Genomic DNA, 18,603 nt, shown 5'->3' with positions numbered 1-18,603 from the left:
TCTTTTGATTTAATTAAACATTCAGTCTTCTTGGGCAGGAGTCTATGAGCATGGCACATCTTGACTTAGCAATATTTGCCCACTCTTCCTTGCAAAAGTGCTCCAAATCTGTCAGATTGTGAGGGCATCTCTTGTGCACAGCCCTCTTCAGGTCACCCCACAGATTTTCTATTGGATTTAGGTCTGGACTCTGGCTGGGCCATTCCAAAACATTAATTTTCTTCTGGTGAAGCCATTCTTTTGTTGATCTGGATGTATGCTTGGTGATACTGTCGTGTTGAAATGTGAAATTCTTCATCTTCAGCTTTCTAGCAGACGCCTAAAGGTTTGGGGCCAAAAGTGACTGGTATTTGGAACGGTTCATAATTCCCTCCACATTAACTAAAGCCCCAGTTCCAGCTGAATAAAAGCAACTTGCCTTTAATGCTAAGGTTTCTGTACCATACAATAGTACTGCTTGCACCACTGTTTTGTACGCATCTATATCATATTATTGTACGATGTAAATAGCGAATGCTATTTCATTGTACCGATATCGAAACAAAATATCGAACAAACGGAACAGCAAATTTTTTCCTAGGGAAAAAAGTTGCTGCTCTGTAAAAAATAAATAAATAAATAAAATAAACAAACACAAATTTAAGTGGGTGGCTTCGCCCCCACTACTTAAATATACCAACTCCGAGATCGCACCATAGTGGAGGAAATGGCAAAGTCTCGAAGACAGCCCACCAAATTTTTTCCCTTGGAAAAAATTCAATGTTTCGTGACTTTGCTATTTTGCCATTTCGACAGTATCGGATCGACTAAATAGCGTTCGCTGTTTAGTCCATTCGATAGCGTCATATAAACCTGTTTTGTACACCTTGCTTTTCAGTTTCTTTGGCATTCTTCTGTAGTAAATTACCCCAATACATTGTGCCAGTTGGCTGCAGCCCCTCTAATTCTAGGTTTGACCTCCTCATTCAGACTTTGTTTTTCTCAACCACCCCTCCAAGATACTTGAAGCTGTTATCCTTTTTCCACTATTTTCCCTTCTATCTCAATTCTTCTGATTTCCCCATTTGTCTTTTCTGTACTCAGTTTTATACCACATGCTTTCAGTTTTGCATTCTGTTCCCCTACCATTTGCTGAAGTTCTTGATCAGAGTCTGTCTGTAATGCCACATCATCTGCATACAGGAAATTTATTGATCTGTCCCCTCCAACCTGTTTTCTAATGAAGTCCATCACTAGTATGAACAGACAGCAGTGGGCTTAGAGCTGAACCCAGATGCACAACCATGTAGCTTTCACTAATTCCAATAATGCTTCTGGGACTACGAACCATCACAGGACTGCCCAAATCAGCTTTCCTGGGACCTTGTCATATGCCTTCTCCAAGTCATGGATGGCCAAAGTTGAACTCTTTCCTCATTTCCAGCTTCTTCTCAAAGATCTGTCTCACTGCAAACGTTGGGATGGTCGTGCTGGATCCTGATCAGAATCCAAACTGCTCATTTTCCATCTTATTTTCTAATATTCTGTGTATCCATTTATCAAGCATCCTCTGTACAACTTTTGTGCAGAGTGATAGGAACTTGATACCTTTATACTGCCCACAGTTGCAAATGTCCCCTTTGTTCCTGAACACTGGCACTAGCATACTTATTCTCCAGTCATCTGGAATACGCCTTCTTCTCCATACTGCTATCAGTGCCCTCAGGATCCATTTCTCCCTTATCTCACCCAACATCTTAATCATACCTGCTATGACCTCATCTAAGTCTGCTGCTTTCCCCGATGTAAATTTTCCTTAGTGCTGTTTTTACTTCTTCTATGGTGGACTCTTCCTCTTCTCTCACTGTAGGCAGTGTTTGGGGTAGTACAGCCTCTGTTAGGTTTTCTTCATTCAGAAGTTGCTGGAAGTACTCCTTCCATCTCCCTCCGATGTCCTGTGGACAGGTGAACAGGTTGTTGCTGGCATCCCTTACGAAGTGGGTCTTGGCTATCTTCTTTATCTTACTGTCTTTGCCTTGCAACCTGATAAGAGTTTCTTTGTGAAATCCACTCAGTCACTTTCCAGAAGTTGGTGGGTGCCTCTGATGCCTTGTTCTTTGCTACTGCAGTTACTCTCTCTCAGCCTCTTTGTTATTCAATCCATATTCCTTCCTAGCCTGGTCAGTCTTTTCTATCTCACACTTTTTCCTAAACTCCTTCTTTCTTTTGATGACTTTCTGGACTTCTGCATTCCACCAACAGCTTTCTTTATGTACCTTATTTCCATATCGGATCATATCGCATATCTGTTCTGTAGCCCTTAAATGTGCAGTTTTTGGCACTGCCATTCTTCTTTAGCTCAACCTATTCCCTTTTCTTCTTGAGGAGCTACAGTCCTGAGTAATTCCTTGAACTGTTGCACTTGCTCTCCAGTCAGCTTCCAGGTCTTCAGCCTGGTCTCCATTGACTATAGAGCCTTCTCTGACCACTGCTTGCAGCTGATTGTGGCAATTAGTGGCTTATCCTGTGGGCTAAAGTACAGTTTTGTACCTACCATAAATGTAGATGTTAGAGTGTTCACCCTGCTGCAGTCATCACACTTGGTTATCCTGCCGTCAGGCGGTCCCGCAGTCGGCCCGAGTTCCAAAGTCTTGGTCCAGTGTCGGTTGCTGTAGCTTCTTCCCTGACATCAGTGCGCCAGGGGTATATAAGAGGCATCCAACGCCATTTTCTTCAGTTTTTCTTGCCCCAGATGTCAGGTGCCCCCAATAGGTAGGCAATATATATATATATATATATATATATATATATATATATATATATATATGAGAGAGAGAGAGCTCTATATAAAATAAAACAAAACCTTCAGGCACAAGCAAATAAACCACAGAGGTTGTATAGGATGGAGTGGTATAGATAAGTTCAGCTAGTTCAGAGGGGATGGAGGGAGGGTAACCTGGACTGCAGCAGGGTGAACACTCGAACATCTACATTTATGGTAGGTACAAAACTGTACTATGTTCATCGTGTTACCCTGCTGCAGTCATCACACTTGGATTGAATCCCAAAGCTAAGGATGGGTGGTGGAGTTAAACAGGGTTAGAAGAAGCTAATAGGCCCTGCAGAACTGCAGTGGCAAAACCAGTTCTAGTCTTAGAATATAGAGGTAAGTGATAGTGTTTGGTGAAGGTGTGCACTGAACTCCAAGTTGCAGCTTCCAGAATATCCTTAGTTGGCACTCCCCTGAGAAAGGCTGCTGATGTAGCTGTAGCCCTGGTGGAGTGGGACCTAATGTTAGCAGGTACCGGTTTCCCATGATGCGTGTAGCAGAAACGTGTGCAATGCCCTATCCATTTAGAAATGGTCTGTTTTGAGATAGCTTTTCCTTGTGATCCTGCAGCATAGGCTACAAAGAGCTAGTCAGATTTTCTGAAAGCCTTAGTTTTATCCAAGTAGTAACGTAATTGCCTGTGAATGTCCAAAGAGTGCAGGAGTCTTTCTCCTTTGTTCTGGGGATTTGGGAAGAGGTGGGCAAATGAATGGTTTGGTTTAGGGCCACACTGGATACCACCTTTGGCATAAAGGAAGGGTTAGTTCATAGAGAGACCCTGTCTTGATGAAAAATGAGGAAAGGCTCCACTGCCATTAGTGCCTGTAGCTCTGAGACTCTTCTAGCTGAGGTTATTGCTAGTAGCAGGGCAGTTTTCCAAGAAAGAAATTTAAAATCTGCTGAAAAAGCTGGTTCAAAGGGCAGCAGTGTAAGCTTTTCCAGAACAAAGTTGAGATCCCAAGTAGGTGTTGGTGCTCTCCTGGGCGGTCTTATGTTCTTAGCCCCTCTGAGGTACTGTCTTAAGAGTGGATGCGAGAATAAAGGAGGATCCGTGTTGTAATGAGCTGAAATTGCTGAGGCATGGATTTTAATAGATGAAAAGGAAAAGCCTTTGTGCAACATCTCAGTTAAATATTGTAGAATCTGAGGAATGTTTGGATCAAGGGGATTTTGGCCTTTAGCCTGGTTCCAGGCGCAAAATCTTTTCCATTTGTCTGAATAGGTTTTCCTGGTGCTGGGCCTCCTGGCCTCCAGAATGACATCCATAACAGCTTTGGATAGAGGTGTTGGCTGGTTGTTTAGGTAATTTGCCATGCAGCCGGGTTTAAAGTCTTGAGCCGGCTATGTAGAATCTGATTGTCTCGCTGGGTGAGCAGGTGAGGAATTTGTGGTAAAATCCATGGTGGGGCGTGGGCCATGTTCCTTAGAATTGGATACCAATGCTGGCATGGCCAGTCTGGTGCAATGAGTATCATTTGTAGCCTCTCTAATCTGACTTTCAGCAGTACCTTTGCTAAAAGAGGCAGTGGAGGAAAGGCATACACTGTTAATGTTTTCCAACTGAATGAGAGGGCATCCACTTTCCAAGCTTGTGGATGACCCAGTAACAGCTGTTCTACAGGAAGCTTCCAATGAATCAAATCCACATTGTAAAGTATGTTTGCCCACCTGTTCAGCTGCATGCAACAGATCCTGCATTTCCTTGAATTCAGACTGTTCAGTATGTGTGCTCATTTTCTGTTTTAATTAAGACATTAGGAATTGCTGATATTTCAGCATGTGAAACTGACAAGTTAATGCTCTCATAGCCAGAGTTGCTGAGGTGTAGATTTTCTTTCCTCATCTATCTAGGGCTCTGGAATCCCTTTCAGGGGGCACAGGAGTTTTAGCCATAGAAGCTTTAGCCCCCTTGGGACCCTGGGAAATAGTTTCTGGGTCAGCCACAGGGCTTTTATAAAGGAATTTGTGTGAATCAGGTACTCTGTAGTATCTGTATGGTTTGGCTGGAGCAGGAGGTAGAGAGTCTGGATTTAGTCTAGACTCCAAGTAAACATCATCCACAATATCTAAAACTGGAGGGATAGCAAGTGGTCTGTGCTGGGGTAGTAAAAGGAACTCTCGGAGCCTTTTCTTAGAATCAGAGTAGTCCTGGCCTTCCCAGTGGAAATGTTCCCTCATGGTATGTAAAGTTTCCCCAAAGGAGTAGTCTTCAGGGGGAGATGCTGAGGGAATAGAGTCTTCAGCATCAGAGTCTTCATAAGGGGGAATAGTGTAATCCTGTTCCTCAGAAGAATCTGAGGAAATGGAAACCTGTTCAGAGGAAGCATAATCCTCCTCTTGTCTTGGTCTTTTATCTGGAGGGAGATGGGAACCCCTGATTAGGGTAATCAAATCTTCAGCCATCTTAAGCATCTGTTTCTTAGGCATGGGGCCCTTAACTGCAGACTGATGCACAGTCTTTTTTGGTTTTAAAGGAGTTTTAAGCTTAGCAAAAGATTTAATGGTGAGTGTAGTCGGTCTGAAGACACCTTCTGCAACCAAAGGTGTTTCCACTGCACCGGGGTCTCCTTCTGCTCCAGTGTCGGAAGGGCCTAATAAGGATGGTTGCGTCGGCCTAGTACACTGCGCTTGAGAATCCGCAGCTGTCTGGGGTTCCAATTCTGCGGTCGTCAGGGGCTGCGTAGGCGCCTCACTGAAAACCGGAGAACCGGCGACAGGCCCAGCAGAGGCCTCGGAGTCTGGCTTGTTCCTAGGCTGCCTGTCCTTTTCCTTGCCAAGAAAAGGTTCCCCAACGGGGTACTTAGCTTTATTGAAGACTTCGGACTGAAATTCGAATTGAAAATCTCAGGAGTCAGCCGACCGGCACTTGCGAACAGCTTCTGCTTCGGGCACCGCACGGCAAGAAAGACTGAAGAAAATGGCGGTGGATGCCTCATATACCCCTGGCGCACTGACGTCAGGGAAGAAGCGACAGCAACCGACGCCGGACCAAGACTTTGGAACTCAGGCAGACTGCGGGACCACCTGACGGCAGGATAATCCAAGTGTGATGACTGCAGCAGGGTAACACGAACATTTGTTTTGCTGCGGATGACTTTACAATCACCGATTCTACCTCAGTGCCCTTTCCTTACTAGGAGGAAGTCTATCAGAGTTGTATGTTGGCCACTTTTGTATGTGATTTTGTGACTGTCTCTCTTTCTGAAATATGTGTTGGCTTCCCATCAAGCTATTTGCCAGACAGAAGTGTAGAACGGCCTCTCCTTTATTTATGCTTCTGTATACATGTGGTCTCAGGCAGTCTTCATATCCTGCTCTATTTGTCCCAATATGTGCATTCACGTCACCCATTTTCAAAACTAATTTGTGTTGTGCTGCTTCTGTCTAGTAGGTCCTGAAACACCTGTATGAATGCACTCTTTTCCTCTTCTTCACTGATTCTAAAGCTTCTCCCTCACCACAATTTTCACACTATGTCTAGCTTGTCCTCCTCCTGAGTAGTAGACTCTGGATCTCAAGCTAAGTGGCTTTGCTGCACTGGTCATTTTTTTTTCATATAAAAATAATCTATCAAAAAAATAAAAACACTGAACATGTACCTTACTGAACAATACAGTGTCCACAAAAGCAGCTACAATAGATCTCAGAGTTGCAACAGGAGGATGATGGAGTGAGCTGTTAGGGTAGTTAGTTAGCAAGTAACCATGCTTTCATTGTGACAAGGGGTCGGATAACAGTGAGGACTGCCAACTCAAGGAAAAAAGCCTTCTGGAGATGGCATAAAGAAAAGCTATATTGACTAAGCAAGTGAAGTGAAGAAATGGTAAAAAGGGGTCCATGAAATGCCAGTGACTACTGAAACAGAAAAATAAAAAGCTTAAACTCAAAACTCATCAAAATATGAGTGTCGAAGAAGCTAGGAGAGTGGCACTGAATAAGGAGAGATGGCGATAAGTGACACGATACTCTGACCCCATTTAGAAAATGGGGAAAAAGGGGATTGATGACTATTATTTTTAGATACTTTTATCAAACAATGTTGCTAAAGCTACTGAACAATTACAATGACAGAAACGCTTTTTTCTGCTGCTTCTCTTATGTAGAGGGCTACAAATCTACATCCCCACTACCTTCACCATCTCTAGAGGTCACACAGATGCAGGGTTAAAAAGGAATGTTGTTAAGATATAGGTGATTGGATTATTTTATGTTACTATGTAATGTACATCCGTCTCTTCTTCTAATACACAGTCCTGCTAAAATGCAGCTCAAATTGATACAAAGTTCAAGTTGACATGAGGACATGCTTGAAATGTATATTCTGAATACTTGCACAGACAGAGGAAGAAAGAGCTGATACCTGGCAACAAGGAGAATACATGACTCCTGATAAAGGCTAGGTATCTCACAGTGTATAATTTTAGTTTAGATCATAATGTAGGCTGAGCTTGGTTTGTACTACAAATGCACCACTTCCTTGACTCCAGTCTGAGACTGCTTCATCTTTTCTCATGTAACAGCAAGTTAGAAGGATATAGCATGTAACCACTTTGATATTTTTTACATGAAATGCAAGTTTCTATAAAGTCTTAAGGAACATTTACTTGAGACATAAGGTACAGGAGATGAATGTGGTGGGGAGTGCAAAGATTATCGTAAATAGTTTGCTTTAATAAATTTTGCCTTATGCAGTGTTTATATTTTCAGTAGTACTTTCTTGATTCAGATATCTCAGAACAGCAACTTTTTGTCACAAATGAATTACATTACTGTTTCTTTGGAATACATTTTGAAACATGGACACATGGACTTGAAGTACTTGTCAAGTAGTGATTTGACTTGCTTGTTAATGGATGGAAGATAAAAACAGTTGCCATTGCTGTAGTTAGTGCTTCCACAATTGAAGTTAAAGTAAAATGCAACTGCATTATATTTAGCAGCTAAAAATATAGCTAATAACCTAGTAGTGTCAGAAGTTCAACTGGATTTATTTTCCAGTACTGATACTGCAAAGTGTAGACTGGGGGGATGCTGCTCTGCTGAGTGTACCACCCTTCAGATAAGCCATTAAACTGAGGTCCTATCTGCCTCAATAGGTGGTAACTCAGTGGGATATAAAATATTCCATGGCACTTATTGAAAAAAAAAACAGTAGTAAAAGTTCCCTGCAGCCCTAGCAAAATTTCTTCTAGTCAGTAGGAGTTCTTCTGAAAAGAGGCCACTGGCCTAGCAGGACTAACCCAATCAACAAAGAATGAATGCATCAACAAATGAATGAATAAACAAATGTATAACATACAGTACCAGGCTTAACTGCAAGTAATTTCTGATCAACATTTTAATGTACAATCACAAATCCACAGTGTGCCCACATGCGCACCTGGGAATTGAAAAATGAAGGCTGTGGTCTCTCAAGTATTCACTCTTCTCCAAAGTATAGCAACCTCAAAGTTAATTATAGGGGTGGTGATGGGGTCACTGAGGAAAAAATATTTTAAGAGTCAAAGGGTGAGTTTCCACTCTTTGTATCAATTCAAAAGACTTAGTAACAGCACTCACAGATGTTGATTGCTTCAGTATTTAAAAACTTTAGTTGTGAAGCTGTACAAGATATATACAACCTAGGTAGTACATACCACTTCTGCTAAGGGTCTGGCTACTGGTGTCCTAACACTTACTTTACCAAAATCCTTTCATCATTTACTGAGATAGGTACCTGTGTCTATTTGGCTTGTGCTCAGGAGGTTCTTGTCAGTGGAGTACTCTTCAGTAACATGCTACAAACCAGTAAAAAGAGTACAGCCATTAACCATTTCAGAAAATAAAAGGTACCAAATACATATTAAGGGAAATGAGGATTTTTTGGGATGGTGAGTAATGTGAGAGTAGTTCATAAATTGCAAATCTGTGAAATGAGATTCTTAAAATCAAAATATCTAATAAAATATTACTTAATTGTACAAATTTAAAATATTATACTGTCTTTGCAGAGTAAAAAAAAAAACAGCAAAAGCAAACAGGAACTGCTAGATACATAGTCATACATAAATGCAAGTCCCATAACTCCAACTGTTAACATTTACAATTCTCATTCACTTACCTCCCTGACTACATAACTATGCTGGGAGGAAGTGAAATGTGCACCTATCACTGCTGCACACCTGTAAGGCAATGGCAAACTCAGTTCTTTTCTTTAACCTTCAATCTGCAGCAAAGCTGTAAGTTCCTTTCTCCCAATTACTGTGCATTAGTTAAACCACTGTGTAGTACAACACTTCAGGCTGAACAAACCATGGATGGCTTTAATGTACTAAGAAAAAGAACTTTCTGTATTCACTTAGAGGACCATAAAAAGATGCTCAGCTTCAAAAACTGCTTAGTGTTGCTGAGAGAAATTAAGAAAAATAAGGTCTTTATTCTTAGTAAAATGAAAAATACATCCAAAGAATTCAGTGGAGAGTATGCCTTAACAGGTTATTATGCATGATGCCTTTGTACTTGCTAGCATGGTTCTACTCTAAGAGATACTGCTCCTTTTAAGAAACCTTGGTCTCTGATGTGGAGTACAGTCATTCACAGAACCCCACCCCTGCAAGGAGAATACAAGATATTATGGCCTCAAGTACCTTGGTTCTTAGGTTTGTATCTGCTTGTACCACATCTCTGTACTTCGAAAAATATCATTTTAGTCAGTGTAAACTATTCACAAAACAGTAACCACACAGAACAAATTTAGGGTTAAAATAAAAAAAATAATGAGTACAATTTACAAATTTAAGACTACAACTTTGCCTGTGGTTTACGCTTTGAGAACTTTACTCTTTTTAACTGATGTAGTTAGTCCCTGTACTAACAGGCATTCTATCAGTGCACATGATCTCATGGTTAATTTAAACGTTCTTACTTTTTAAGTGGATTTGTTAGAGAGCCTCTACTTCTAGCACATGATGCTTGTCTGCAACCTCTGTCTACAATCATAAAATCTGACTGCACTAGTAACAAGATGCCCATTTTTTACTAGGTATTTCATAAACACATTCGCTTTTCTTTTATTTTCTTTTTCAATTGAAAAAATACTTTGTCTTTTCTATTTTGGTTTGGTCTGTTTCAACTCCTCATATGTGAGTCAATGTCTTTGATTTACTCATCTTTTTGCTTTCAAACTTAATGGGTTAATCTGCTATGCTCTCTCTTACAAATTCTTTCATAATTTTGTAAAGTACTTTGTTCTTAAGCATTAAAATACTGCTAGTAACAACATATATTTACATAAGCATACATACGCACAAAATCACAACATATCCACCAGCAATCACAGTTAAAAGCAGTCCAAAACTGATGGGGGAATAGCTTGGGAGGATAAGCAGTAGCCATGGAAAGACTCTTCTCTGATGGGGTGGATGCAATCTATTTATAAAATGACTACTACCAAATAAAGGTCTGGGTCCATTCTAAGAATACCAATACAAAGATGAATGCAAATTCATAGATGAAAAATGACTGAGAAGGACACTAACTCCACATAACTGTGAGGAAAAAAAGAAACACCCTACAACGGTGAACACATTTAGCTACACAAATTGACACCTCACACCAAATTAAAACATTAGTAAATACGGTCAGAAAAAGATAACTTAGGAGAAATGGAACTGGAGACATAAAAGTAGATCAGTTAGTCACGGACTAAATGCAGGATAACCTACAGAACCATATGCAAGTACACAGTGCAAAAATAGGAAACGTGCTTACCTTCCTCTGCTGGCAGTTCTGTTTTCATAATGAAATTAGGAAGCAAAGGGGAACAAAAAAAAATAAATAAAGCACAGGTTACAAAAAGATTCTTATAGATAAGTGTTTAATTACATTCTATACTTTGTTTCTGACAGTTTATTTGAAAAATTACATTCCCAGTTTAGAATACACTGTAATCGTTAGCTGTCCAGAACTGAAAGTACATAATGGACTATGAAATGAATGAAAACATAGTGCATCACCTTTTTGGCAGAGGTAAGAGATGAACATGTTCTAATCTAAAAGGATATTCAAAAGCATCTCCTTCTGTTTACAGGCTGAATGCCATCCACATTTTTGTACACTCTTCTGAAGATATTGAAAAGTGCTCAAAAATTTCAGAAGGTTTAGACAAAATTTATATACTTACCATAACAATGTATCTGTGTTGTTTGTTTTTGTCATTCCTCAACCACCAGGTTTTGGATCAGACCTCGATCTGTCTTCAGCCACTTCTCAGACTTTGAATCTGTAGCTCAAGCTCTTCCCCTTACTCATAATCCACTCCCAGTACTCAGATTACTTCAGATCGAGTTTGCTCCTGACATCAATATACAGGAAAGAAACAGACATGCAACCAGTTAGAAAACTGTAGAAGCATGATATCAAAGGTATCTGGAGAGGCAGTGAAAAAGCCAAGTGGATATACCTTCAGGTCACACCAGGAAACCAAAGGAGTATTGTCTTCCAAAGGACTGAAGAAAGGAGGGAGGGTAGGCTGAGAAAAGGATGAAAACACACAACACAGATGCATTGTTATGGCAAAGTACAAAGCTTGTATCCGATGTTGTCTTTTTCATCTGTGGTCGCATCAAAGGATATTCTGGAGTATGGCAGAACGAAACATTGCCCTGTTCCTAGAAAAGATATTCAATTTGTAATGAGCTATGAAGATATGAACATTGTACCTAGCAGCAGCACAAACATCATCTATAGAACTTCTGGGAGAAAGGTAGAGGAAGTGGTTACTGGCAGCCTGGAATGACCTAGTGGTGGTTTTGGTAAAGTTAAACCATGTTGTTAATAAAGTTGAGAAATATGATCAGTGAGCCCTGTGACCCACCATGCTAATGTGCCTTTTTTGCTCTATGGAAATACAATCCCAGCTGTCTGTGTGCTTACATCCAACAAATGAAGCACATAATCCCCTTTACTGGAAAGGTTTGGGGAGAAATTGGTAAATTTATCAACTGGGTTAAGAGTAAACTCAGAAGCTACTTTTGGAAGGAAAGAATGGTTGATGCAAAGAGAAACCCTGTCCTTATGAAAGATAAAGTGGCTGGCAAGACACAGCCTGGAGTTCAGATACCTGTCTACCAGAAGTAATCTCAACTACCAAAATGGTTTTCCGGACAAAAATTTTAAATCAGCTTTTGCTGTGGGTTCAAACAGGAAACTGAGTTAAGCCCTGGAAAGCAACTGTCAAGTCCCAGGGAGGGGTGGGATCCTTGAAAGGTGGTCTGAGTAAAAATATACCTTTCAGGACGGCTTTGCATAGCTTAAGGGAGGCCAAGGACAAATTATCTTTACCAAAATGATAACTGAGGACTGCTGCCAGCTATACCTCGATTGTGGAGTAATTTGTGCCATTATGGAAAATGGAGGCCAGAAAATCTAAAATCCCCAGCAACGGGATCTAGGTCTCTCTCACTGGCCCAAACAGAGAATCTTTTCCATTTGCTCTTGTATATCTTCCTACTGGAGTCCTTTTGGAAGGAAGTAAGGATAAGGAGAGCTTGGGAAGAAATCCTGGACTGTAAGTCATCATAGGAAGTGAAAAAAACATGTGGTTAACTTTAGGGATTGTATGTCTGGGTGAGGTAGTCTGGATGAGTGAGACAGCAGATCTGGACAGGGATCCTGAACCTGAGGAGGATATCTCAGATGAAGCCAAAAAATGGGGAACTACACTTGGAGAAGCCAGAATGGAACAATAAGGATTGCCTAACTCTTCCGTTAACATGCATTCTGTAAGAATTTTGATACGAGGGGTGTAGAAGGCTAATGGAGCATGAATCAGAACATCTTTCAGTGACTCCCCCTCTGGAGGAATTAGGGCAAAATACCTGCTGCATTTGAAATTGTGAACAGAGGCAGAGAGATTGTGAATTTCCTACTGGAGAAAAATCTGCTCTGCAACTAAAGGATTGAGAAACCACTCGTGAGGAAGAATAGATCTGCTCAGTCTGTCCGCTAAACCACTGGACTTCCCTGGGATGTGCATTGACAAAAGAAATTGGGAGGAAGAGATCACCTACTGCCACACTCTCATTGTTTCGCAACACAATGGGCAATAGCATGTTCCCCCCCTTTTTGTTGATGTACCGGACCACTGACACATCTGTCTATATGGCAGCTGTCTCTCAAGGGAGGACATCTTGAAAAGCCTGCAAAGCTAAGAGAACTGCCCTCATCTCTAAGATGCTGATGTGAAGGTTGGCCTCTATGGAGACCACCTGCCTTGGATAGTGTCTCCAGTAATGCCCCCACTCACAACTGGGAATTGCCTATGGTCACTGTAGCCTTGGGCAAAATGTAGGAAAAAGGTATAGCACTGAAAATTATCTGGTGCATGAATTCACCAGGAGACACAGACCATTGTGCTCCTAGTGGTAGTACTCTCACACAGAATCTTGTAAGAGGCAGAAATGGTTATGGAGGCAGCCACTCAGCCAAGGAGCTGAAGGACCAACCTAATTGTTGGTGAATGAAGAGATGACAGAAGAGCCATCTGATGTTGCAACTTGGATTGAGGGAGTCATACCACTTGAGAAACCGTATCCAAATGAGCACCTATGGACTCCAACTCGAGTGGAGGAGAGATGAGATTTGTTGGAGCTGAATGTGATGCCCAGGAGATGACATAAATGAAGCAGGTAAGCCCCTGGTACACATCAGTAGATGTCTGGTGGGAGTGGTGACAGTCATCGAGGCAAGAAAATGCATGGAATCCCGGCAGTCTCAGGTGAGCTGCAACTGCTGCCATTTACGTGGTGAACACCTGGGGACAGTGCTGCGACCAAAGGACAGTGCTCTGAAATGAAAGTGATTGGCCCCCAGCCGAAGCAAAGTTGCCTCCTGGATAATCTGTCTATTATATGACAGTATGCATCCTGGAGATCTGAGCACATCCAGTCATCCTTCTGCAAAACAGGAAGAATGGACTGAACAGTGACCACTGGGAATGTAAAGAGTTTGACAAACTGGTTCAAGTGGCTTAGGTCCAATATTGGCCTGAGGTCTCTGGTTTTCTTTGGCACTAAAAAGAATCTTAAGTTCAGAACCTTGCTGGTCTGGTGGGATGCCTTGGATGACTCTTTTTAATAGCAGCTTTTCTATTTCTAAGGCTGCTTTTTTTCTCTGATAGGGTGGTAGGTTGGGGATTTTTCTTGACTGTGTGGGGGCGGAAGGGAAATGGGAATACAGTAGCCTCTGGTAATTGCTACCTGCACCCAGACATCTTTGGTGAGGAATGTCCATGCTTTAGGGTGCAAAGAGAAACTCCCTCCACTGCCTCCAGAGTGCAGCAGTCAGGCAACCACTCAGAGGCACTGAAAAGGCTTCTCAAAAAAGGGACCTCTGAAGCCTTGGTTTTGCAAGCCCTGCTTGCCACACAGGCTATAAACACCACACACCCATTAAGGAAAGAGAGCACATAATACAAGAAATAATTATTTGAAACCTATTTTCAGTAAAACTATACCCAATGACATCACTAATACAAATGCTAATAAGATTAGAAACAATAAACTAAAGGTACACAAGAAATAGTTTGGGTGTCAAGCTACGTTTACTTATGATCGCAATACAATAAAGGTTAAGAATATTATTAAAAAACATTGGTCAGTACTTTCACATATACCTAAACTTAAAAATATATATGATCTGGGTCCTATGTTTGGATATAAAAAAATCTTTGAATTTAAAAAATCAATTGTGTTATAAAGAGCAAGCTAGAACACTAATAATTAATAATGTGAGAAGTAGCACACAACAATGTGGTACATGTATTTTTGTAAGTAAAGTTATAGACAGAATACTACTATTCATTCTTTATATAATTATTATTTTACATTTTAGGCATATGGCAATGGTTATACTAGAAATTTTGTCTGGCAAAGTGCTGTGAATGTCCAGCATATTACATAGACAAAACTAACCAACACCTTAAAGATAGAATATCCAATCATTTGTCAGAAATAAGAGAATAGAAAGCAATGCACTGTTTAAACATATAGAAACCATGAACAATAAGCATACGTTTAAATTTATTATCTCGAGTGTCATTTTTCCTAAGTCTCTTGGTGGAAATAATAAAATACAAACTGAAAATGAGGAGAATAAGTGGATTCTGCTTTTTAGATCACATCAAGTACCAGGACTGAATGATGTAGTTAGTATTAAACCAACTTTGAAAGTTTTAAGTAATACAGTTATTTAATTTATATATTTTAAGCTTTTAAATTTTTATTTTTATATCTGATATCTTGAATACAAGTAGCTATTTTGTGCAACAACCTGATTTGTTTAATTAATTGTCATGATCATGTGACTAATTCTTTGTATATAAGCTATGCAGTCATTTAATGGTTGTTAATCCGTGAGGAAGCGCACTTGTACGTGAAAGTGTGTATACACTAGCATCAGCTGTATTAAAGTTCTTCATCTACTTTTATATGCCTTGTGGTTCCTGAGTATTCTATTTTTTTTTGTAAATGGGTAAACTTCCCCTTGTTGGCCCAGTGGTTACTTATGATGGGAAACTTGTCGGCTATGTGATCAATCGTGTAACTGAAGTTTCGGAGTTCTCGTCTCGGGCATCTGGTGTTTGGTTATATGCGATTTCATTCTTGGAAAGTAGATCCATATAGACATCTTCTCTGTCAGGGATAAAAATGACGATCCTTAAGCTACGCTTAACGTCTACTGATCTGTTGTTTTCAATACATGTATTAAGAATGATTTATTTTATCTGTCAGGCATTTGTTCTCAAGAGTGATGAAGTTACGATTTTTAAACCACATCTAACCTGTTTACGGATTTGTTGTTTTATATTTCATTAGCTAGGTATTTGTTTAAACCACATTCAACTGGCTGTAATAAACAGCTTATATAAGTAGACCTCGAATAGACTTATTTTCAGTGTATTTTTAAGCCATGCCCAACCTTTCAGTTTGTTGTTTCTTGTTTATGTAGATTAGGAATGTTTTATTTCACTGGTTAAACACTTGCAGGTACTATATTTGATTGGCTGAAACAGATATATTGCCATAAATTACTTTGAGCATATTTATCCTTTTGGAATTTTTCTCTAGTGACGTCTACTTCACATGTGATTGATGTTTTTTTGTGTGTAGTAGATGTTTTATTGGCTACATTATTTGTATGACTTTTGATTGGTTTAACTACATTCACTGCTAATTTTTAAATCTGAATGGGTTTCCTGCTTAAATATGGTCTGATGAGGATGAAAACCGTGAAAGCACTTACCTAGTTTATGATATTTTTTTTACTGGCTTAGTAAATTTGTTTTTTAGCTGTGGTGTACACATTTCTCTTGTTTTATCCTACATATCCCAATATGCTGAGACCAGACAATAAACACACTCCTGGGGGGCATCAGTATTAGGGATCTTGTGCCCACGAAAGGTGCGTTTTATGAAGCTGGTTGGCTTATCAGACATGGTGAAGAAGAGAAGGACTGAAAAGAAGAGAAAGGGAGAGTAGCCTACCAACAATGGTAACGAATAAATAACAATGGTAAGAAATACCTACAAGAGTTAACACTAGAAAGGGAGAAAAATACCACCAAGGCATGAGGCCAAAAGTTCAAAAGACAGGACCGAAGTAACACACTTTTTCTGCAAAATTATAATAGCTAATAGAAAAATGGGAGGCAGAAACAACAAAAATAAGATAGGATACTAATAAGGTAAGTGACAATAAACATTTATCCTTTCCACTAATTGCCTAAGTTACAGCAGACCACATACGTCTATTTGCTGAAACAGCAAACAAGATCTGAGGTAGTACTAGCTACACAAGGGGATTATGGGTAAGGGAAGGAATTCAAGCAAGAGAGTCAAATCTGTAGAAATGGCAGAAGTTAGATCCTAGACTCATCTGTTGAGTCATCATCTTCTTTTGGCTGTTCCCGTTGGGGGTCGCCATAGTGGATCACCTGTTTCCATTTCTTCCTGTCCTCTGCGCATCTTGCTCTGTCACACCAACCACCTGTATGTCCTCTCTCACCACATCCATAAACCTTATCTTAGGCCTTCCTCTTTTCCTGTTACCTGGTAGCTTCATCCTTAGCATCTTTTTTCCAATATACTCAGCATCCCTCCTCAGCACATGTCCAAACCAACGTAATTTTGCCTCTCTGGCTTTGTCTCCAAACCTTCCAACCTGGGCTAACCCTCTAATATACTTATTCCTAATCCTGTCCACCCTCGTCACACCCAGTGCAAATCTTAACATCTTTAAATCTGCCACATCCAGCTCAAACTCCTGCCTTTTTGTCTATGCCACTGTCTCCAACCCATATAACATAGCTGGTCTCACTACCCTCTTGTAGACCTTCCCTTTCACTCTTACAGGAACTCATCTGTCACAAATCACTCCTGACACTCTTCTCCACCCACTCCATCTTGCCTGTACTCTCTTCTTCACCTCTTTTCCACACTCACTGTTACTCTGAACTATTGACCCGAAGTATTTAAACTCATCCACCTTCACCACCTCTACTCCTTGCATCCTCACCATTCCTCTAGCCTCCCTCTCATTTACACACATATATTCTGCCTTAGTCCAGCTGACCTTCATCGGTTGAGTAACAGATGAAAAAGACATCAGATCTATACATATAGTCACATACGTAGTCTGAATGTGCTCACATTTCCTTCTCTTGTGCTGCATTTCATGGTGTCATGGTTGTTGTAATACTCTCTCACTTAATAAAGCAATTATATTTATTCAGTGCAACAGGTATGTGCATGTGTGTGCGCTTTTACATATGGGTCCACTTTGTAATTTCGAAATACTGAAATCCCGAATTTCAGTATTCTGAAACCACAAAGCCGAAAACCCAACCAAAACTCACAAACTCAAACACACAGCCGTGAAATTCAAAATCCCGCACTCACGCTACACATACAGCACACATATAAACATGCACAAACCTTCCCCCCACAATCAAACTAATCTAAACTACATATAAGCAGGGGGGCAAGTCCCCTTGCACCCCCACCCCCCTACTTATATATTTTAACTCCGAGATCGCACAAACAGTAACACAAACGAAACTCACACATATCTTACAGTCCCTCAAACACGCACGACAGTCACAACATACACTTACACATACTAAACCCCTAACCAACATACTAACACACACAACCTTACCAAAATAAAAACTAAACATCCACATTCCATACCACTGGAAGCTGAAATTTGAAATATCACTACTTCGGTATTTTGAATTTCGCACTTCTGCCGGTTTCGGAAATGTGAGTGTTCGACTTTGTAAGTTCGAAATACTGAAATTCAGTATTTTGAAATTACAAAGTGGACCTATATATATATATATATATATATATATATATATATATATATATATATATATATATATACACACACACACACACATATATCTGAGTATTAATGGATCATATTCCCTTCTTTTGTTTGCACATTGAATCACACCACTAGTCCTGTTAAAATAAGGCTAAAGGAAGAGGTCCTCTTTTTAATGATCTCATTCCTTGTGTTTAGCAAAAGTTTTTAAGGGACAACCCATCTCCCTAAATATCCCAATCAAGATGTATAATTCCTTGTTGAAAGTCATTGTCACTAATCAATCCGGAGAGTCTCACCATTTGGCCTTTTACGATACTTTGCCTTTGGTGTGGGGGGGTGGCAACTTTCATAGTGGAGCATGGTGTTGGAATAGGCATTTTTTCTATGAATATTATTTGTTGATGTCCCCTCATTATCAACCTTAG

The 18,603-nt window shown here is 40.2% G+C and overlaps 1 protein-coding gene across 2 annotated transcripts in view; it reads right to left on the bottom strand.

Moving 5' to 3' along the window:
* LOC122811983 (sarcoplasmic/endoplasmic reticulum calcium ATPase 2-like) overlaps positions 1 to 18,603 on the bottom strand; it is a 1,984,788-nt gene that overhangs the window by 1,515,092 nt on the left and 451,093 nt on the right. For both annotated transcript variants that reach the window (XM_044084186.1, XM_044084187.1), the window contains exon 3: positions 10,559 to 10,576. In XM_044084186.1, coding sequence (XP_043940121.1) covers positions 10,559 to 10,576 — 18 coding nt within the window. The remainder of the gene's footprint in view (positions 1 to 10,558; positions 10,577 to 18,603) is intronic.

The sequence above is a fragment of the Protopterus annectens genome, chromosome 9.part0 (genome assembly GCF_019279795.1).
Source record: "Protopterus annectens isolate FY-2018-M chromosome 9.part0, PAN1.0, whole genome shotgun sequence".
NCBI classification, from domain to species: domain Eukaryota; kingdom Metazoa; phylum Chordata; order Ceratodontiformes; family Protopteridae; genus Protopterus; species Protopterus annectens.
This window is presented reverse-complemented; position numbering and strand designations above follow the sequence as displayed.